The sequence below is a fragment of the Beta vulgaris genome, chromosome 7 (genome assembly GCF_026745355.1).
Source record: "Beta vulgaris subsp. vulgaris cultivar EL10 chromosome 7, EL10.2, whole genome shotgun sequence".
NCBI classification, from domain to species: Eukaryota; Viridiplantae; Streptophyta; class Magnoliopsida; order Caryophyllales; family Amaranthaceae; genus Beta; species Beta vulgaris.
Window position 1 is genome coordinate 5,762,412 of NC_079208.1, and position 22,766 is coordinate 5,785,177.

The following is a 22,766-nucleotide window of genomic DNA, read 5'->3' on the forward strand; positions in this document are numbered from 1 at the left end:
CTACCTCTATGTCTATTTCAATTTCTTATTGCTCATGCAAGTCCTAGAATACTCATTTAAACTTTCTACTACTTGGTTGTATGATTCTAAGCAAGTTTAAGACACTTAGCCAATCAATATGAGAAAAACTAAGCCATTTCGAGTCCTTTTTGGGTTTCATGTTCCTATAATCCTACCTCTATGTCTATTTCAAGTTCTTATTGCTCATGCAAGTCCTAGAATACTCATTTAAACTTTCTACTACTTGCTTGTATGATTCTAAGCAAGTTTAATACACGTAGCCAATGAAAATGATAGAAACTAAGCCATTTCAAGCCCTTTTTTGGGTTTCATGTTCCTATAATCCTACATCTATGCCTATTCAAAGTTCTAATGGCTCATGCAATTCCTAGAATACTCATTCAAACTTTCTACTACTTGGTTGTATGATTCTAAGCAAGTTTAATACACGTAGCCAATGAAAATGAGATAAACTAAGTCATTTCAACCTTTTTTTTGGGTTTCATGTTCCTTTAAACTTTCTACTACTTAGTTGTATGATTCTAAGCAAGTTTAAGACACTTAGCCAATCAATATGAGAAAAACTAAGCCATTTCGAGCCTTTTTTGGGTTTCATGTTCCTATAATCCTACCTCTATGTCTATTTCAAGTTCTTATTGCTCATGCAAGTCCTAGAATACTCATTTAAACTTTCTACTACTTGGTTGTATGATTCTAAGCAAGTTTAAGACACTTAGCCAATCAATATGAGAAAAACTAAGCCATTTCGAGCCTTTTTTGGGTTTCATGTTCCTATAATCCTACCTCTATGCCTATTCCAAGTTCTAATGGCTCATGCAAGTCCTAAAATACTCATTTAAACTTTCTACTACTTGGTTGTATGATTCTAAGCAAGTTTAATACACGTAGCCAATAAAAATGAGAGAAACTAAGCCATTTCGAGCCCTTTTTTGGGTTTCATGTTCCTATAATCCTACATCTATGCCTATTCCAAGTTCTAATGGCTCATGCAAGTCCTAGAATACTTATTTAAACTTTCTACTACTTGGTTGTATGATTCTAAGCAAGTTTAATACACGTAGCCAATGAAAATGAGAGAAACTAAGCCATTTCGAGCCCTTTTTTGGGTTTCATGTTCCTATAATCCTACTTCTATGCCTATCCCAAGTTCTAATGGCTCATGCAAGTCCTAGCATACTCATTTAAACTTTCTACTACTTGGTTTTATGATTCTAAGCAAGTTTAATACACGTAGCCAATGAAAATGATAGAAACTAAGCCATTTCGAGCCCTTTTTTGGGTTTCATGTTCCTATAATCCTACTTCTATGCCTATTCCAAGTTCTAATGGCTCATGCAAGTCCTAGAATACTCATTTAAACTTTCTACTACTTGGTTGTATGATTCTAAGCAAGATAAATACACGTAGCCAATGAAAATGAGAGAAACTAAGCCATTTCGAGCCCTTTTTTGGGTTTCATGTTCCTTTAAACTTTCTACTACTTAGTTGTATGATTCTAAGCAAGTTTAAGACACTTATCTTGATTTTTTGGACTTTGTCGTTGATCGGCACCTTCTTTCCGGACTCATCCCTCATGTGTGTGTCCATGAACAAGTCCACAACGGAAGGCAGCATCCCTCCACGCTGTGCGGCCTACACGTTCAAAGACATTAATTAAATCAAGTTTTTGTATTAAATGTATTCAAACAAGTTACACTTACCAATCTCTTGGCGCGCTCTGCTGAGGAAATAGAACCCTGGACATGAGAAGGAGGTACGCTGCTGGTCAAGTCACCTCCTCGCCGGTTCTTGCTAGCCTTCTGAGATCGTGCTTTGAAATCCTTGTCTTGAGCATTCTTCATCATCTGCTCGTGAATGCTCAGAGACAACCATGTCGGACAAACACCACCCTTCTTCTTTACTATCGAGTGGTGATTATCTTTCAATCTTTTGGCCATTTTCCTGTCGTATGTAGACCTCACTTGGGATTGAAGCTCCTCCCTCCATTTATATGAGCCCTACATGCATATAAGAAACCAATCACAAAGGGTTAGTTTACATATTATAAACTTAAGTATAAAGGGTTAGTATACATATATAAGAAAACTAAGCACAACGAGTTAATATTTTTACATATTATAAACTTAACAAATATGATTTCACCTTGAAAATAGAGAACCAAAGGTTTTTTGTATCGTCATCAACCTGCGAATAGTTCCTCCATGGATGATGGAAATGTTGCTTGAAGCATTTAGTCATGTTGCGAATGACTCCATTGTCTTCAAACCTGATAAAAAGCAATTAAAACCAAGTGAATAACACCAATAAAATCTATTAAAAGTAATAAAGTATTACGCTCATAATATAACTTACCAAAGTCCATTGGGATCCAACTCCTTTTTCTTGTCACCTACCCCAGCCTCATGATTATCCTCGTCCCTCTCCAACTCGCCATCACGCTCAGGCTGAGGCTCACTACCCCATCACGAGGACCACCTCCGGATCCGGTACCGATGACATCTGCAAAAGCTTGAAAGTAATCACATATTATAATCAATAAACTATGAAATTAATCATAAACAAATTATAAAACCGTAGTACAAAATATTGAAAATCACATAATTAATCAATTTGGAAAAAGCTTCAAATTAAAAACATATTAAATGACTAAAACACATATAATAAAAATAAATAATATGTCTTACACATAGAGGTCTGCACTAGCGATAAAATGACAAACATATTGTCTTACAACAAAAGCAAACTACATAAGGTAACAAAATACACTAAACGTCATCAAACAAATCATCCTCGTCATCATCATCGTCACTCAAATCACCAGTCTCGTCGCTGCTTTCATAATCACTTGGTTCTCCTTGTTCATTCGGCGCCTCAAATTCCATGATCTCATCATTATTGTTGTCGTCACCAGCATCATAATCTGGTATCTCATCCGGAGCACAAAGAACTGCAGCGGTATCAACTCTTTCCTCCTGGAGAACATCCAAATCAACCGGGGCATCAACTTCGGACCTTGCCTTCGTTTTTAACCACAGCCCACATTGACTTTATCCCTCCTAAGACTGGGATACGGCGCGTAGTATACTTGGCTAACTTGGTACGACAATACAAACGGATCATATTTTGGGTATTTCTTGGTGTGATTGACTTCCACAAGTTTGTACTGTTCATGAATGTTCATACCCTTGTCCGAGTCCATCCAATTGCACTTGAACAAAATTGTCTTATAAACAGCCAAATTACCATGGTACACCAGTTCAATAACCTCCTCCAAAATGCCAAAGTAATCAGCTCTATCAGCAGCTTGTACACATACACCATAGTTCATAGTTGACTTATTCTTGCCATATTCCTGTGTATGAAAGTTATATCCATTCACAAAGAACTGATTCCACGTTCTCACTTGTCTGGAAGGACCCATAGCAAGAGCTCGAGTGACATCGTCACTTGTCATGGCACCAAGGACCTGATTTTAGGACTAAGTTAGTTCATGAAGGAATCTCAATGGTTATAACAAATAATGTACGAAACTCACATTTGTCTTGAACCAACTAGGGAACTCGGCTTCGCATTTGCTCCACACATCATCCTTAGCAATGTTCGGTCTTGAATTGACAATATAATCCTCGAATCGCCTTGAGTAAGTAATGTCACACACGTTAGGCAAAGGACAAGTAGAATGTAACACAATGGGTCTACAACTTCTCACGAAATTACCTTTCATAATCACTTAAGATGCCACTGTTTGCAAGTACGTAAAGATGTGCTCGATCGTACTCCTTGTCTTGCAACCATCGCAAACGTCCATCTGTTCCCGGTCGACCGCAGTCTTCCCTGAACAACTCGGGGACACCAAGACCATGTGTGCTACGACATCAGGATTAATTTCTTCCTAAGTCCCTTGATTTTGTGTCAACCCCGGGTTGAAAGTAGTTGGAGCAGAAGTTCGCTATCTCCTCAGTTACGTAGGCATTGCATATTGAACCTTCAACACGTGCTTTGTTTCCCACTTTACGTTTTAAGTGGTTAAGCAACCTGTCAGTAAGGTGAGGATTAGCATTTATGTATGAATTCAGTATTGTATGACACTTAAAACAAATTCAATTACCTTTCGAAAGGGTACATCCATCTATACTGGACGGGGCCACCAACTTTTGCTTCATAAGGCAAGTGAACCGGCAAGTGCTCCATTGAATTAAAAAATGATGGAGGAAAGATTTTTTCCAACTTGCATAAGATCTCAGCGATGTTGTTCTCTAAGCGCTTCATCTCACTGACTTTGATTGTGGACGCACACAAGTCTCGAAAGAATTGACTTATTTCGGTTATCGCCTTCCAAACATGCAAAGGAAGCAATTCTTTTAGACCAACCGGCAACAGCCTCTCCATGAATACATGACAGTCATGGCTCTTCAATCCTTGCAATTTACTACAACTAAGATCCACGCATCTACTCAAGTTCGATGCAAAGCCATCTGGAAACTTCAAGTCACGTACCCACTCACAAAATACCTTTTTCTGAGCCTTGTCGAGTGTGTAAGGTGCTTTAGGCTTGGCCAAATTCCCCACACCATCATCAACAAGCTCCAGTTCCCGCGTTTGCAAACACGTGCCATATCCTTTCTTGCACTAAGGGTGTCTGAAGTTTGACCCTTCACATCCATCACAGTGTTAATGAGTTGGTCGAAAAAATTCTTCTCAACATGCATGACATCTAAGTTGTGACGGATAATCAAATCTTTCCAATATGGAAGCTCCCACAAAATATTCTGTTTCAACCAACCTTTTTTATCCTTCTTCAATCGGTTCAGCGCCTCGGGACCATCAGTTGCTTTAGGTAAGTCCTTCACGCACTGCCACAGTTCCTCTCCAGACATTATGTGAGGAGCTACGCCATTCTCAACCCTATTCTTACAAAAAGCAGTCTTATTCCTTCGAAATGGGTGGTCAGAATGAAGAAATTGTCGATGACAATCGAACCATGTCACTTTACCCCCATGTTCAAGCCAGAATGCCTTTTTTCTCCATGCAATAAGGACATGCCTTCTTTCCAGCAGTAGACCATCCGGACAACATACCATACGCAGGAAAGTCACTAATTGTCCAAAGCAACGATGCTCGAAGGTTGAAATTTTGCTTCCTTGAAACATCATAGGTCGTAGCCCCAATATGCCACAACTGCTTCAATCTTCAACTAGAGGCTGCATAAACACATCCAAGTTTCCTTTGGGATTTTTAGGTCCCGGAACGAGCAAAGAAAGAAACATGAATGGTTTCTTCATGCACATGGATGGAGGCAAATTGTATGGTGTGAGGATAACTGGCCAGCATGAATATTGCCCTCCAAACTTACCATATGGAGAAAATCCATCGGTGCACAGCCCGAGTCTAACATTTCGAGCCTCGCGGCGAAATCGGGAAAGGTTCTATCAAAGTGTTTCCATGCTTCACTGTCACTTGGATGTGCTAAGGTACCTGCATTCGAGGATTGTCGGCATGCCATGTCATTTTCTCAGAGATATTCTTAGTTGCAAACAACCTCTGCAACCTCGGTGTGATTGGAAAGTACATTAACACTTTTGCAGGAATAAGTTTGCCCTTAGAAGTTTTCTTGTACCGATCACTACCGCATACACTACATTTATCTAAGTGAGCATCGCCCTTCCAAAACAACATACAACCTTTAGGACATGCATGTATCCTCTCATGAGGAAGCTCCAAACCCTTTAGAACTTTCTTTGTGTCGTAGAAAGTTCTTCCCATGTTGTTGTTCTGGGGTATCACCTCATTCAATAAACTAAGAAAACCATCAACACACCTGTGTGGTAGGTTATACTCACACTTTAAACTTATGATTCTAGAAGCCATCTCCAGCACGGACATCTTGCTCCCTTCATACAAGGGATTCTCGGCCGCCTTAAGAAGGTCAAAAAACTTCTTTGCTTCACCATTTGGTTCTTCTTCAACTGAGTTTGAACCGGCAAGCATGGCATGATCTTCAGTATTCCCTAAAGCATCCACAACCATATCCACATATGGATTTGACTGAGCAGAAGATGAGGAGGACCCCGTAGCACGTTCACCATGACATAACCGTTCAAAGTAATTCGGTTTAAAACCCTTACTGTACAAATGTACTTTGACCGTGTCCACATCCAAATAACGCAAGTTATTACACCTCATGCATGGACATTTTATCTTATCACCGTCATTTAAATGAGGATGTTGTAAACAAAACTCAATGAACTTATCAACTCCTTTCACATACTCAGTTCTAAGGGCACGCCCATCAAGTCTTTCATACATCCAGCTACGTTCCTTCCTTTTCATAATTTAAAACTCTACATACAACTAGCAAGTATCAATTCACTATATTCACTACTTGTTAATGGAAGTACGTAAGATATGTAGTGGACAAATAGTAGACAATTTATGAATAATTAAGAATTACTAAACAAATCCAAAAGATTAACAACACTATATAATAAATAAATTCACAAATATATAGTGCACATATATTAAATATACACTAAGTTTATTATACTAAACAATCAATTCAATTCGATACAACTAAATATAAGTGTAATAAATTAATCACTCAATTTATCTAAAGCATGTAACATTAATAACATTACTTCACTAATTATTATGAATAAATTAAACAAGTTGATGAACAACACCAATACTAAACATGTTCTTTTATCAACAACACTTAACATATTCAATTATCAACAACAACACTTAACATATTTAATTATCAACAACAACAACACTTAACATGTTCAATTATCAACAACAAATTCACTAAACAACAACAATACAATTAAAAACAACAACAAATTCACTAAACAACAACAACAATACAATTAAAAACAACAACAAATTCATTAAACAACAACAACAATACAATTAAAAACAACAACAACAATACAATTAAAAACAACAACAATCATCACACACAACAACAACAACAACTATGAGCAACAACTATGAACAACTATACATCAAAAATTCCAAAAACCCTAATTAACAAGAAGAAATTCAAGCAAAAAATCAACAAAATTAAAGTATAAATCCATACCTTAAACAACTGTAGAAGGGAGAGAAAAGGAGGCGGCGGCTCGGCGGCGGCTCGGCGGCTCCGCGGCGGCGGCGTATCAGCCGTAGAAGAGAGAGCTGCGGCGCCACGTAAAGAGAGAGCCACGCGAAGAGAGAAAGAAAGCAGCGGCAGGGGTAGGAGTGTCCGGCGGCAAAGTCGCGAGTCGCGGCGGTAGAAGTGTCCGGCGAAGAGAGAGACAAAGCAGTGGCCGGCGAAAATGAGAGAGTGAGGACTGATAGGCAGTTTTCGTAGATTTGGGAAGTGTGGTCGAAAATTTCTGGGGAGGGGTCGATGAGTGCTTGGTATATCCGCCCAAATAGCGTCCGCCAATGGACTTTACCGTCCGCTTGACGGACGCTACTTTGCGTCTGCCAAAAAATCAGACGCTGATAGGCAGAGGCGGACGCTAATTGCCGTCTGCAGAACAATCGGACGCTAGAGCGGACGCTATTTACCGTCTGACTGTAATACGGACGCTATTTTCGCGGATATCGTCTGTTTTGTTAGGCTGACGCGAAGGTCAGACGCTAAATACGCGGATTCTTGTTGTGAAAAATTCATCTTGTGGTAGGCATGCATTTTAATTTGATTTGGGGAACGTTTCGACCTTCATGTATTTGGAGTTTCAACCTTACAGGGCAAAACTCTAAGTAACCTTGAAGTAGGGTCAAAATCACCAAAGGATGTGGCTTTTTTTTAACTCAATCAATAGAACACCAGGAAGAAAATTCCACAAGGACATTGGGATCTATATCAATCTCTGAAGATTGTTTGAGTTCAGCTACTCAACAACCTTTCTCTCATCATATTAGCTCTTTTTCGACAAGCCATATTACCCAAAACCACTAAAAGTCACCCAAGATAAGGTGCATTTGGATTGGATCAGCAATAAGTTGGTTTTTCTTAATAGAGTATGTTAGAGCAAGTAAAGTTCACCTTAATGTTTGTTTGCTTTATATTGCATGTATATTTACCTGTAATATCATTAGGTTGTAATTTCGTTTTTAATTAATGCAAATTTTTGTAATGTAAAAAAAAATTATTAAAGTTTTACTTTGTTCAGACTTTTCACTAAAATGCGTGCACATCCTATGAGTATTAAGATATGAAAGGTTTATATATTAGTTTAATTGTTTTGACCTTTTCGTTTGAGAATTATGCCATTAGTGTTTTGGATACTGATATTTCAAATAGTGGAATTCAAATTTCAAATTTTGAAATGTGACAATAAAATTCCAAATCTATTGTTTGGAAAATAGAGAAAGTTTGAATTTCACAAGTTCGATTCCATTGTAGAATTTGGATTTTAAGAATTGGAATTTTCTACTGGACATTGAACAAGACAATAAAAATTAAAAATATGATAATATATGTAGCTTGCAAAATTAAAATGCTAAGGAACTTGCAAAATTAAAATGCTAAGGAACTTGCAAAATTAAAATGCTAAGGAACTTGCAAAATTTGGTATTATCTAAACTATTATGTATAGCGCAAAATATATGTAAATGTCACATTGATAATAAAAAAAATGAGTTCAATCACGAAACTCCTAACAGCCAACTTGAATTTCCTATAAAAGAAACCCTCTTTCTAATGAAATTAACATCCTCAAATGTTTAGTTCAACCATATTTCTTAAAACATTATTTCAATAGTTCTTTTCGAGCACTCATTCATGAACATTTACAACCCTAAAAACATCTCAATCTAAACTAAAAAAGAATCCTAAAACCAGAAACCTAACAATTTTGAGTAAATTTGAAACTTGAGGTGAAAGTTCCAAGCTCCTCTTCACAATCTAAGGAATCTTTAATCGACTAGAGATGGCCACTAGTGCGGGCTGGTATACAGTCCCTATCGGGTCGAGCTGAGATTTCACGACATAGGACCGGATCGTGAAATTCATGGTTTGGGCGGGCTGGTCAATGTTTTGAAAAATCTTGACCCACGCCGTTCTGTTACTGATTTTGATGTTTCGTGTGCCTATCAAGCTGGACCAGGTTGTCAGGCCGGTATGAGAATTTTTTTTTCAAAATTATTTAATTATTGAAATCATTTATTATTATTACATAAAACCTTTAAAATTAATTAAAAATATATAAAATTATTAATATTAATGAATAATTTCATTATTTTTGAATTTGATTGAATTATAATATGCAATTTGATTAAAATATATACAATTTGATTAAAATATACACAATTTGATTGAATAAATTACTTGAATTAGGTTGGTTAGGTTCATGAGCCGGGCAGGACCAGTCTCGTGAGACATTTTTAAGCGGTTTTAGTAGCGGATTTTTGTGGGATGAACTTAAAAAATCTGGTCCACAGTCTAGCCACCAATTTCATTGTTCGAGCCAGACTGGACGGGGCTTTTCGTGGGCTCACCCCACACGGTCCAAGAGGCGGGTTAAACTGGATTGGCCAACACTAGAATCGACATTTAGGAGTTGTGCTAACATTAGGTTTTGCAAAATGATTAGATTGGATCTTTTTCACAAGAAATTGGTGCAGGATGATGTTTAGTGCTTGGTTTAATGATAGAAGATGAAGAACATGATATTAATAAAGAACTTTGAGTTGTCTTTGGTCAGACTGCCTGATAATAGTTTATTAATTGTTAGATGGTTGATGAATTGATGTCATATATGAAGAAATCATAACTTTTCCCTCAAAACAATAACCATTAGAAAACCTTAACTATTGACCAAAAATCGTGATTTTTAACCCCATAATTTTAATTCATAACTATCATATAATCGTTACTGTTAACCCAAAAATTATAACTATTAACCAAAAAATCATAATTCTCAACCCAAAATCATAAAATCAGATAAAATCCCATATCTATAAACCCAAAATAACAACTTTGTACCCAAACCTATGACTAATAATCCAAAACAATAATTGAACCCGAAAACCATAAAAAAAAAAAAAAAAAAACAAGAAAACCATTACTATAATTAATAACATGAAAACTATAATTAATTACGTGTAAACAATTACTTTAATTAAAAAAATCATAACTCTTAACCTTATAAATATAACAATTTACCAAAAACCATAATTATTAACCAAGAACTTATAGCTAATAACCAGAATACCATAAGTATTTACCCAAAATCATATATTACGATGAAAATTATAGCCAAATACCTGAAAACCATAAGTTATAATTAAAAAAAACTACTAACCTAATAATCATAACTAATTATCCAAATACCATAAAGAACTAGAAAATCATTAATATCATCTCAAAACTTTTACTATTAACCCAAAACTATAACTAGTAGCCTAAAAACCAATACCTAGTAACCCTTAATTACCAATGAGAATATGTTCAAATATATCTCAAGCAAATCTTCCTATATAAATGAACCTCTAATAAAGTTGCATAGTTGAAAGCAAAAAATTCATTGCCATTAAAATCCAGTTCCATCAAATGAAAAAGTTTTGTGGCATCTCATGCTGAAAACCCCAAATTCTCTCTCATCTTCCTCTGTTTTTCACCCCTGTTCATCTACCCACAAACGTATACAAAATAAAGTTAAATCAACAAATGTGTCGTTTGCATTGTTGGTGAATGTGGTGAGAAGATCAGAAAGAGCGCGTGAGGTGGCCAAGAAAAAGATACGAAGAAGATAGTTTTTTTTTTTTTAGAATTGAATTTTGATGGTTCTATAGGAATGTAAATTGAAGAACATAGGAAAGTAGAAGCAAAATTGGAATATCGAAAGAGATCTTAGTCGAAAAAGGCAAAAGTTGTACTCTGATTTGAAATGGGGAATGAAAGCTAAAGAAATGAGGATGTTCTTGAAGAGGCGTAGAAGAAAAATGAAAAGAAGTGTGGAGTGCAAGAAGAAAATTGGGTAATGTCAAAGTAATGGATAATGCATAATGAATAACGGGTTTGAATTTAAGATTAATGTAAAACCATCTTTTATAAGAATTTGCTATAAGCTTTTCTAATGAAATGGAAATAATAATTGCAATAAGTGATATCAATACTTTAACATATTCAACTAAAAGCAACAGTGGAGGGGGAAATTAATACTCCCTCCGTCCCAAAATATAATTCCCATTTTATTTTACAGTCTCCAAAACGTAGCTTTAACCTACAATATCTTATATTTCTTATTAGTAAAAAATATAAAAAAGTTGATATTACAAATTTATTCATTGAGACGAATCTTGACAGACCCCTCGTGAATATGTTTTTTGTATACATTAGTAAGAATATTTGGTCAAAGTTTTTAAAATTTAACTTCCAAATTAGAAATGAAAACTACATTTTGGGACAGAGGGAATAAAATCATAAAAAAGGAGAAAGAGTTAGAAAGAGAGGATGAAATTTCAAATGATTTTCTGAATCTCAAACAAGCCAAAATCCAGTTTCAAAATTGAAAAATAACCATTTTTACTAATGATTTGAGCACATAGACTATGACGCAACTGTATACTGCTCAAAGATCATATTTGCAATGGATGGATGTGTTACTAGTTACTACTGACTAGTGAGCTAGCCAAATTCGCATAGTACCTAGAACTTGCTCTTGAAATTACACAACACCATGGTACTTCTTTTTCGGAGAAAACATAACCATCTAAGACAATTTTTTACTTAATAGTCACCCTCGATTAATCATGAACTTTTCTCAACATCCCTCACTCCCTCTTATACTTTGCTTTGATATCAATTATGATACTCATTATGGTCCCATTACGGTCAAGAAAATACATCTCCTGTCACTTAAGAATAGATTATTATAACAATAACATAATTATTTGGATTAAGTTGTTTTTGTTGTTGGGTATAATAGATGAAGGACGGAAAATAAAGACAAGCCCCAAAACAGAAAGTTACAACATGCAAGCACGTCAGCAAGACAGCAATAACATTATAAATGCAGCAACATTCCACTTGCAGTTGCAGCTGAGTTCATCTCTTCTATGATAGACTAAGTTGATTCATCATACATCCGGTAAGACTAATTTTTGCTCGTTTGCTCATTTAAACTCTCATTTTTAGTACATTTGGATTATTTCAAATGAGCAATACGAGTAAAAAATAGCCTTAAGTGTGACATACTCAAGATACATCAGGATATATGATAAATTACTTATAATAGACCGAAACCCACCAAATAAAAACAAATTCAAAGTCGAGCAAAACAAAAGCATATCAGTTGACACAAACATGATAACCAGCATGCATCAGTGAAAGTAAAACGTCCTATCTATTGTTGAAGAGCTATTTCTCCTCTTCTTTTTTTCTTGTTCTCTTCTTTTTCCTTTTTTTTTTTTTTTTTTTGAGGGGTATGGGGTTATAAATGTTACATGGTTCTGTAAACTACAAATTCCAAAACAGAGTCCTCAAAAGCTAAGAAAGCAAACTTTACGCCTCCACGTCTACGTCAGACTACAACAACGAACCACCCTCCCCACCCACCCACCCCCCGAAAAAAAAGAAACACAAAGAGAAGGAACAAAAACAAGTCTGTAAAAAGGGGGAGAAAACATACGGGCAAAATTTAGCTCATTCCACAGTCAAAACAATCTATCACATGCCAACAGCTCCGGTGACAGGTTGAGATGAGCTACCTTCAGTTTGTTGTGCTAGCACTAAAATATGGACACTGAGTGCTGAAGGTAGCAGTCTCACTTCAACCGTGCCAAAATATCCATGGGGGAAAGTTCAATCCAAATAGATGATATGCGCGCTATTAGCTCTTCCATATATTTACTTCAATGGAACTCTAACAAGTCACAACTATCAAAACCAGACAAATTCAGAGGAAACAAGGTAGAAGCTCTCACACCAACATCCCATTGCATAACTTCCTCTGCAAAAATAGAGAAGGCAGATACATGGTGCAAAGCTATTCAAAAGGTATTCCTGTACCTTTGTCCTTTTGTCACCAGCTCCCTGAACCGATTGAGGCCACCACCCTCTTCCTCACATCCCAGAAGGACCTTTTGGGATTACTGTAGTCTGCAGGTAAGGTTGTCTAACAAAATTAGGTAACCTTTTCCTGTAACATAGAAATTTCAAATAAATTAATCAGAGGAAGAAATTTTTCAATTGTACAATAAACACATGTATGCTGATTTGATATTAGGTTACGAGTCAATCCTGAAGATAAACACACATATGGCATATTTAATACTAGGTTACGCATTGATCCTGAAGACAAACAGAAAGCTACTCGCAGTTAAAACCCTTGCTCCTATATGACTGAAACAAGGTTCGAGGACAAAAAAAGTTCTCAAAGTTATCCAAGATTCACATGGTAACTAGAACCAACGCCTTTTCAGGAAGGCACTATAAGATACTCGTCCAATCAACTCATGAGGTAGATAGTCAATTAAAATATATTTTAAGAAAAACATACATGTTTGCTAAGTTCAGTTTATAGATTAAACTTACCACTTTAATACCCCTGATAGATGCCAAGCCAAAACCTGAATCACCTGACATACAGTTGGCATGCACAATCAATTTTTGCGAACCACTCTCATTACAAGATCCTCCTTCCTCAGTGCTTCCAGATGGGGTACACAAGTAAACTGCTCCTTTGAACATCCACTCATCCCTCTCTTGACTGTAGAAATCTTCAAAAAGCTCACCACATAAGAGACACACGCATTGACTTTCATCTGCAGGAACCAATTTCTCATTTTCTTCTCTGACCCTGCTGGACCCTTCCACGAGACTAGTGGAGTTGTAACCAAATGGAAATTCAGCCTTCCCAGCAATCCAGTCAGAAGGTTTTGAATACCATCTCCTTGACGGCTTATTCAAGCGATTTTGTATCGAATTTTTAAAGGCATGCCACTTAGAATGTCTAGCAAGCCCTTCTTGCAGTTTGAATTCGACACCACATGCAGTGCACTTGTGTGGCATGTTATCAGAGAGTCTGTCAATTACAGCAGGATGCAGATCCCGGAGCACACGGGGCCTAAATTCAAATCCTATGAGATCTTCAGCCTCTTCTTTTGTGCTTTGAACTGAGTCAGATTTCTTTCTGTCAAGTTCCAAGGATGAAATCTTCTCAGAAGAAGATTCAGATAGAGCTGCAGGAACTTTGGAAACTGATGGACATGTATCCTTAGTTACAGTAACAACAGTAAGACTTTTTTCTTGAAGCAGGTCCTCAGACTTCAGAGGAACAGCAGCAGGTGCTTCAGTTTTTGGTGCAGATATTAATCCCTTTGATATCAATGTGCTTAAAATAGAAAGAGGGTTTGACTTGGCAGCTGCAGCATTCGAAGTTTGTGCTAATGTACTACTCATAGGAGATGAAGAGACTGGAGGCACCAGCAAAGGCTTTTTTACCATATTCTGAGAGACAGCAACAGTAGAATCACGAGGATGTGAAGATGTGGAACCATCCTTGGAACTAATAAGAGCGGCTTGTGGAGTGAGAGAATCCGGAGGTTGAATCTTACTCTGCCCAGAAAGAGAGCTACCAGAAAGCAACCCACTTTTCATTACAGCAGCCAGTAAACTACTCACATTTGCCTGCCCTTGCATATTAACAGCAGCTGGATTCATACTATCTGATGAGGAACCTTTCTTCAATGAGGAGGAACCAAGCAGCTTCTGAGCTTTCTGAACTATATCAGAAAGCTCAGCCTTTGAATTTGACACCTGTTCAGAAGATGGAACATGATGCCTTTGTTGAAAAGGTGTAGGAGAAGGTGTTTTCTGCAGAGTTTGTGCTTGCATTTTTTGCACATTAATATTCTGATGCCGACTGGGTGCAGAGTCCTGAATACTTTTATCACGAACACCTGTGTTTAACTGCCCTGAGAACGAAGCTGTTCTGGGATCAGATCGAACCAAGGGATAAGATCTCAAATGATCTTTCTCAGCAAGATTTTGACGAGGATCCCTTTTAGATAAAGAAGGAGAAGGTGGACGCTGATTCATCACAGATTGCCCAAGAGATGGATGACGCGCCATAGATCCTGCAGATGCTGACACAGTAGTAGGGAGACCAAAACTAGAGACTTTAGCTGAAGATGGACCAATCACGGAGTGGGTTCCCGCTTGCTGTAACAAAGAACTTGTACTATCGCCCTGGTGAGATTCTTGCATCTTCCACTGGGAAGACCTTGAGTGTCCAAATGGCACTTGTTCTTTCAGTTCAGAAGAAAGAGTATCGGCGGAATGTTCTCTCTCAAAATTGGACCTGACTTCAGTCCGGCTTTGCCATTTAGGATGGTACCCACCTGGTTCCTGTAGATTGTGATCCACAGAGAGAAAGACTGTGAATGTATAATCTAGCACACAAATATCTGAAACAAAAAGAATTGAGACAAGCAGCAGAATTTTTGGAAAGAGAAACCTTTCTAATTGGCAAGTAGAGGAATTAGTGCTATAAACATCTATTAAATGCACTCTTATACATGATAAAATGCTAAAATGAATGCTCCTTCGATTACTGCTTCTATCTGAAATATCTAGCATGCTACTGCATATGGATAAATACACAACAGCATCACAGTTAAGCATGCACAAAAGAGCTTTCACAATACGGCAGTAAACTATGATATCGGATTATAGAAGCAAATATAAATAACTCAAGCTCCATTTTCTTAAGGTCCTTTAGCAGACCACCAGACAGAAAGGATATAGGACCATTGTAACCACCAGATATTCATCACTCGGAAGCAGTCTGATATATTGAAAAGAAAAGAATATCATATACCAAATTAACAAGAAAGATATTCACTCATCCAAAAAGACAAGTCCTTAACATCGCATGTTCTATCCGGTCTCCATCCAGTCATTTTCACAATCAAGCATAAAGCTCATTCAACAAGGACCTATAGTATTAAAGCTACTATGGTGATTGATCTTTGGATATCTTACCACTTTCTCGAGATCCTCAGACCAAATTTCTTTCTTTATGACAGCTGTAGCACCAGGATCCATTGCCTTGGTGCCCAAGTCATCCCACATGTACTCCTCCTCTTCGGAGTGTTTCCAGCTCCCAGACATCTCACCAGCACTTGGCTGATTCTGCACTGACGGAATACTACTACTTGCTGGCCTGGCAACTGCATACTTCGGAATCCCACGCTTAATATCATATCCATTCCTTTCACCAGAAACCGACTCTTCCCCCTCTCTGCCAGCACCAAGCCATCTCTGTCCACTAGGTTTACCACCTGATGTGTTTATAGGTCTTGAAAGACCAGATGGGAATTCGTAATCTCCATAGATTGCACCAACCTGCTTTTGAAGACCGGATTCTCTAAGTGGTTCTCTTTGAAGGCGTGTATTCTGACAGGGAGGAGGATCCATTAGAAACATTAATGGAAAAAAATAAAGAGAATACAGTAATAAGATTATTGGATGTCTAATAAGATGACAATGAGCACTGATGATACCTGCATCTTTGTTGAAGGATCCATCCAAGGCCTTTCAATTCCTGCACCAGCAGTTCTCTCTCGCCTCTCCACATCGTCAGAAGATCCAACATCTGCGAGGCCAATATCTGTTCCTTTTATCTACATAAGTTGAAAAGTAGAAAAGAAGTGGGCACCAGATGTAAGACCTTTGAGGTTGTATCTACATTATAATTTTAAAACAGGAGCTGAATATGCGGAAGGGAAAAACAGCTGTTCATCAGATATAGAGCCTGGGCTCAACTATACAAGTGGTTCAGCTACAGCTTTTTTGTACCAGAATTTCACCAAATATTATCATTTCCCTGCGGCTTTTCCCACTAGATTTAGATGCTACAAAGACCATGACTAGATATTAAACTACTTAATGGTGATTAATGTGCAAACGATATTTTCATATCATAAAGGTAGCTGATATCAATGATGACATCAATCAGAAGATAAATCAATCCAGCATACTACAAGCAGCAAACAGAAACCAGAAGCACATGAGCGTTTCTGATTTTTGGATTTGATTGTAATGTCCAGATACAGCCCAACTCCTCTTATACAACTAGAATATTGCTTTCAAAAACTGAGTCAAATCCACAATAGAAGCAGCACTATCCAATTTCAAATGACAAGTTTTTATGCTAATTAAAAATTTCTACTTTCCCTAATCCACCCATTTCCCCGCTCCCCAACCCTGTTCTCGTTGCCACCATATCTCAAGGGTCTCCATATCAAAGAACTCAGTTTCCTCCAAACAGTACCATTATATAGACTTCTACTTCTTACGCAATTTCATGAACATCACACATACCCCCAATTTAAGGGAATATTTATGCTTCTCAGTTTGATCACAATTACACAATATAAATATCAGTAACACAGAATCTGCTACAGAGACACAAAAATACTTAACTTGTAGTTCATCTACCACATCATGTAACTCCCATATTTAGGTTAATCATGCTTAATATGATTATGCATATACCTACTGCCAATAGTTTTCACCATTTAGAATTCAATATGCACCTTGTTCTTGTTAAAAGAACTGAAGTGCAATACTATCTACACCAACACCTTGCATCTCAGCCAAATACAACCATCAAGATACTGGTTGCACACAGCTGTAAGCATGAATATTGAACAGATGGAATTCAAACCAAGAACAAAACAAGACTTCTCCTTCAGCATAATCCAAGAATGTAAAGGCCATCAGGAACCAGCTGCAGATCTTACCTTACTAGACTGCTGAAGACGCTGTCTTGCTTCCAAATACTTGGGATTCACATGAATACTATGTGGCTGACGCGGAGACTGTGAATCAGACTTAGAAGTCGTAGTTCCGGATGGTGTGCCATTGGCAGCTACCTGGAATCCGAGTTCCTTCTCAATAATTTGCAGCGAATGAGGAGGGAAAACACCTTTCCAAGTCCCAAATAAATGTCTCATATTAGAATGTAATGCAGGATCCACTTGCCTGTATGCCTTGCAAAATACCTAGATAATCCAGGGGAGGAAATTAAAAACTTATAGAATGGTGACAAAGAATATACTAGATAACAATAACAAGAAGAAGAAAGATAGTCTAGGGGAAGAAGAAAGCACGTAACATAATGAAAAGATATATTGTTTTCACTTCACTGGGAGATAGGAAAACTAGCTATTAAATGGTGATACAGCCGAAGAAATTTAGCTGATCGCCTGATATGCAAAAAGTTATCGACTATCAAGATCACAGACATTCTTATCCCTCAAGAAAAAAAGCCACTCATCTGGCGTAGAAGGATCAGTTAATTTCTAAGATTGCATAAAAAAACTTACAGAAGTAAACATAGTTTGAGGCCTTACAAGTCAAAATACAACACATCACCACAATCAAAATTATCAGAAGTTCATAATTTCCATCAATACATTTTAAATAGATGGAAAGAGAAAAACAACCAGCAAGCAACTCATCTCATCCAAATATTTCCCATGACAAGCAGGACTTTGGGGGGGGGGGGTTCATGAAGGTGTAACCATAAAAATCAGAAGGTATAACTAAAACAAAGCACTAAAAAGTGTTCAATCTAACCTCAGGTAATCTTGTTGCAAAGTACTTGATGTAATCTCTACCAATATTCTTCACAATACTATCCAGTAGATAAAGTGAGGGCAGCTTCTGTTCAGTAGGAACCTGCAGATTGAATATCAATATCATATTCAAAATCAAACCTCACCGAGATGGAAATACTAAACTAAACATCTCTTAAGAATACAACAAAGCAACTTTCTTAGCGATGATAGAGCATCATAACACCCATTACAGGTCAACTATCTCCCCAGTTACTAAAATATTCCCGATTTTCTAATACATAAATTCCAAGAGCAGCAAACTGAATATACTATGACACTCCTTATCTACAACAGTTTCTACTTGCTTGCCAAAGAGAGCAAATAAGGCTACACCAAGTAAACATGCAGCTCATCTAGACATCTATGATATCAAGCTAAAAATCCTTATAACAACCTTGATGTCCAATCATATGATCCACCTCTATGATGCACAACATCTTAAAAGACTACAATTACAATGTAAGAAAACTAGATGTCCAATAATACACATCAAGAACTTGACAAATTCAAAAGGCAAATACTATAATTTTCAAGGACAGCAACGTGTCAATGACATTTCTATTCTAGCAGTCAGTCCTGATGAGATAAAAGAAATGTCTGAGCCCAAATAGACAATCAATTATACATCAAGCATTGCAATTCGCTTTCAGATAAATGCCGCAATGATGGTGATGAGCTACTTCATACAATGAAAAATTTCCCTGCTTCACATTTCTTCTTAAATTAAAAGTACCACAGTAGAAATGACAACAAGTCCTGTACTCTTATGCAGAGGGATCAACACCATCATTTAAAGTAGAACCCCTTTATATCCTGTCAAACAAGATGGACAATCTATACACACTACATAGCATATTTGGAGTTGCATCATTCAGCAGTTCCAAATTAATTTGATGAGATATAATGACTTTCAGCAACAGCACTTTCTGCATTGAGATGGTCACATAGGGGGAAGGACGGAAAGCTGATGCAACGTGTTAAATTCAGGATCATGATGAAATTCTCCGAGTATTAGCACTGAAGGATAAATTCCAAGAATTGGACAACCCTGAAGCGGATAGCTCCCAAATCCAAATTATGATGTTAACAAAATATTTGTGTTTGTTAGTTTCACATTCACATCCCAACAAAGTAACAGCATTTAGAACTCACGCACACATGATAGTCTTTAATGTCCTACAACTATCATTCGTACTCGAAAATCAAAATTACAACAAGTGCATAAAACTGAAATCAGTTATTAGTTGCTACACAGTAATTATGTTGAAAGGTGCCTATATAATCCAGAAACACTTCCAATTCATTAATCCCATCTTTTCTTTTACAATGACTGAATTGAATTGGCAAGAAATGGAAGAACGCGTATTTACTCATCATGATTGCCCCCAATGTACAACCGAATTAACCTACCTAGCAATGCTGCAATTGAACACTATCTACATACAACTATTACAAATACACAATACTAAAAAGCAACTAAACCATTGATATTAAGCCGAATTTCAAATTCACCTCAAGAATGTTAGAACAAATGGTGGCCGCAATGGCCTTGGCAGCCTGCAAATTCTCGCCCGCTATAATCGACAAATTCGTAATAATAGGCTTCGAATTAAACGTTAGCTCAGCTAAAGCAGTCTTATACTGATTAACCAGCTCCTGATGCTGCTGAAACTGCTGTAAAGCCCCACGAACCGGATCGTCCGGTTCTTTATCTCTCTCATTCGCTCGAAATCGAGTCGAACCCGAACCAATCGCCGATCTTTGCATCGGTTGTTGAAATTGCCGGAGGGTCTGGTCTTCATTTAATCGCGGCTTCTTCGCAATCAATTCTCTTGATCTATCAAATGGTGGTCTACGAGAACTCTCCATATCCAATTACAAAATCATACAAGACTTAACAAAATTTATTGATATCAAAACCCTAACCCTAATTCTAACCTAGATTACTGTATAATCCTCTCTATTACAAAATACAAAATTGAATTTTGCCAAATTACGTAAAATCAAAATAATATTACAATAGAATTGAATTGCAATCTAAACAAAATGTAACACGAATATATGAACAGAAACTGTTACAGTAAGATTTAAAAATTTCAAAAAAAAAAAAAAAAAGAAATCGAAATCCTAACCCTAATTTCTAAAGATTTAACACCAAAAATCTAGCTTCAGAAATGTGAATCGAGATTGAATTAAGAAGATGAAGAGAGAAATGAGTGACACGAAGATGAAAGTGAGAGTGAGGAAAGAGGGAGAGAGAGAGAAAGGGAATGTAAGAAAGATGGGGATTTTGCTACTCAAGATGAAATGAGGAAGCTCGATTTTTTCTTCAACTTACCCCTAATTACAATTTAAGGATCGACATTTCTATGATGGTCATAATAAATACTCCCGATTTGTTGTATTTTTTATCTTTCTCACTTATAATTTTGATACTATTAACAATTAGAGATAATCTTTTAGATTTTTCTCAATATATAGGAAAAAAAATATAGTCATGTGGGGTCTTGTTTGATTCGTCTCAATTAGTACTTTATTAATATTCAATTATTATAATTTTTACTAATATGTAATGAAAGATATTTAATGGATAATAAGTGTATTGGCAAATATGCAAAGTCAAAGTAGGAAAGATAAAAAAAATATAGTGAGAGTACTCGCTTATTTTATGAATTTTTTACTCCTTTCGTTTTATAATTTTGATATGCTTGGATTTGATGTAATGGATTTGAGAAGTAATAAAAGTAAAAATAACTTTTAAAGAAAAAATGAAGGTGAATTGAGATGATTCATGATTGTGAATTTGTGATGGGATGTTGTGGGGTTGGTAAAAGGTGGTCCAATCCAGCAATCCAATCTGGACCTGACCTAAAATAAACGGGTTATGGTTAAAAGTTTCAACCAATTTACTACAATTAGCTTGTTTAATTAAACGAATTAGGTTCGGGTTGACATTTTCAACCCCAAAACGATCGTGTTTCGACTTGATTGACTTACATATATGATTTTTTTTTTTGGGAAAAAGATATTGGTAAATCTCAAATTCTGATAAAAGAAAATAAAGTATATCTACATAGGTCGTAGTTATTCTTATAAACTTAAGGATTATTTGCCCAGAAAGGCTCAACTATTACCCATTTACTTTAATAAGTCCCACCTTTTGATTATTCCCTGTAGGTCCCATGTTTTATATTTAGTTTCCCCTATAAGTCTTAGGTAACTTATAACCTGTTGAGAAGGTAAACAAAAATTTTAAAAGCGGGACCCACAACCGGTTTTAATTTTTTTTACAGGTGCTGACTTTATTACTTTGAGAAAAGGTGAGTTGACAAAATTTTCACCTTCCCCCCTAAAACTTCCATTGTCTTCTTCCCCACTAAAGCTTCTTCTGCTACCACCATTAACGAAGGTGCGCAAGAAATTTTTTTTTTCATTCATTCAATTGGAGTCGATTCTTCAGTAGGGAAGTTGAGGAGTTTGTCTTCTTCAAGTAAGTTTTCTCTACTCATCTTCTCCCTCCCTTCCCAAATTGAATTTTTATTTTACTAATGTTAATGTTAACTAAGTAGGAGCATGTATTTAGCTTTTCAGTGACCTTTGGTTATCTTTCCTAAACCAATTTAGGGTTTTAATTTGTTTTCATTGTTGTCTGAATTATGGGTTCTTTGTTTGTTGTCTGCGCATGGCCCCCATCCCCAAATGATAATGTAGTTCTAATTAAATTGCTGCTCTGGTTTGTCATTGTTGTGTGAATGTTGTAGTCCATGGAAAGTGTTTGTTTGCGTTTCTGGCATGGTGGTTTGTTTAAGGAGAAAGGAGGGAAAATGGAGTACATTGGTGGGGCTGGTAGGACATTTGCAGTGGATCCTGATGAACTGTTGGTGGTTTTTGGAGGATATGGCTAAGAAATGTGGTACTTATAGGGCAATTGATAAGATTTTTTACTTGATTCCTGGGAAAACACTAAATGATGGGTTGAGGATGGTTTACAATGACACTGAGGTGCTTCAAATGGGTGCAATTGTGATGAAAACCAAGTTTATTGATCTGTATGTATTACATGGAGTAGATAAGCCTGCAATGTTATATGATGGAATCCCCCAACCTCTCCCACCCATCCACAC

At 36.8% G+C, this 22,766-nt stretch overlaps 3 protein-coding genes across 3 annotated transcripts; all 3 read right to left on the bottom strand.

Annotated features, from left to right (window-relative positions):
• Positions 1-879: 879 nt before the first annotated feature.
• Positions 880-2,475, bottom strand: LOC125491763 (uncharacterized). Its single transcript, XM_048633850.2, has 4 exons — positions 2,374-2,475; positions 2,164-2,287; positions 1,722-2,018; positions 880-1,653 (listed from the first exon to the last, which is right to left on the bottom strand). The coding sequence occupies exons 2-4, from the start codon at positions 2,257-2,259 to the stop codon at positions 1,477-1,479; spliced, it is 570 nt and encodes a 189-aa protein (XP_048489807.2). The 5' UTR covers positions 2,260-2,287; positions 2,374-2,475; the 3' UTR covers positions 880-1,476.
• A 571-nt stretch (positions 2,476-3,046) lies between these two features.
• On the bottom strand, positions 3,047-3,882 carry LOC130589441 (uncharacterized). The gene is made up of 3 exons (XM_057390701.1): positions 3,739-3,882; positions 3,557-3,656; positions 3,047-3,487 (listed from the first exon to the last, which is right to left on the bottom strand). The coding sequence occupies exon 3, from the start codon at positions 3,473-3,475 to the stop codon at positions 3,047-3,049; it is 429 nt and encodes a 142-aa protein (XP_057246684.1). The 5' UTR covers positions 3,476-3,487; positions 3,557-3,656; positions 3,739-3,882.
• An 8,118-nt stretch (positions 3,883-12,000) lies between these two features.
• LOC104898484 (polyadenylation and cleavage factor homolog 4) lies at positions 12,001-20,975 on the bottom strand. The gene is made up of 7 exons (XM_010685568.4): positions 20,155-20,975; positions 18,602-18,703; positions 17,764-18,024; positions 16,522-16,641; positions 16,001-16,414; positions 13,550-15,364; positions 12,001-13,154 (listed from the first exon to the last, which is right to left on the bottom strand). Exons 1-7 carry the CDS (start codon positions 20,509-20,511, stop codon positions 13,140-13,142), a joined length of 3,084 nt encoding a protein of 1,027 aa, XP_010683870.2. The 5' UTR covers positions 20,512-20,975; the 3' UTR covers positions 12,001-13,139.
• Positions 20,976-22,766: the final 1,791 nt, after the last annotated feature.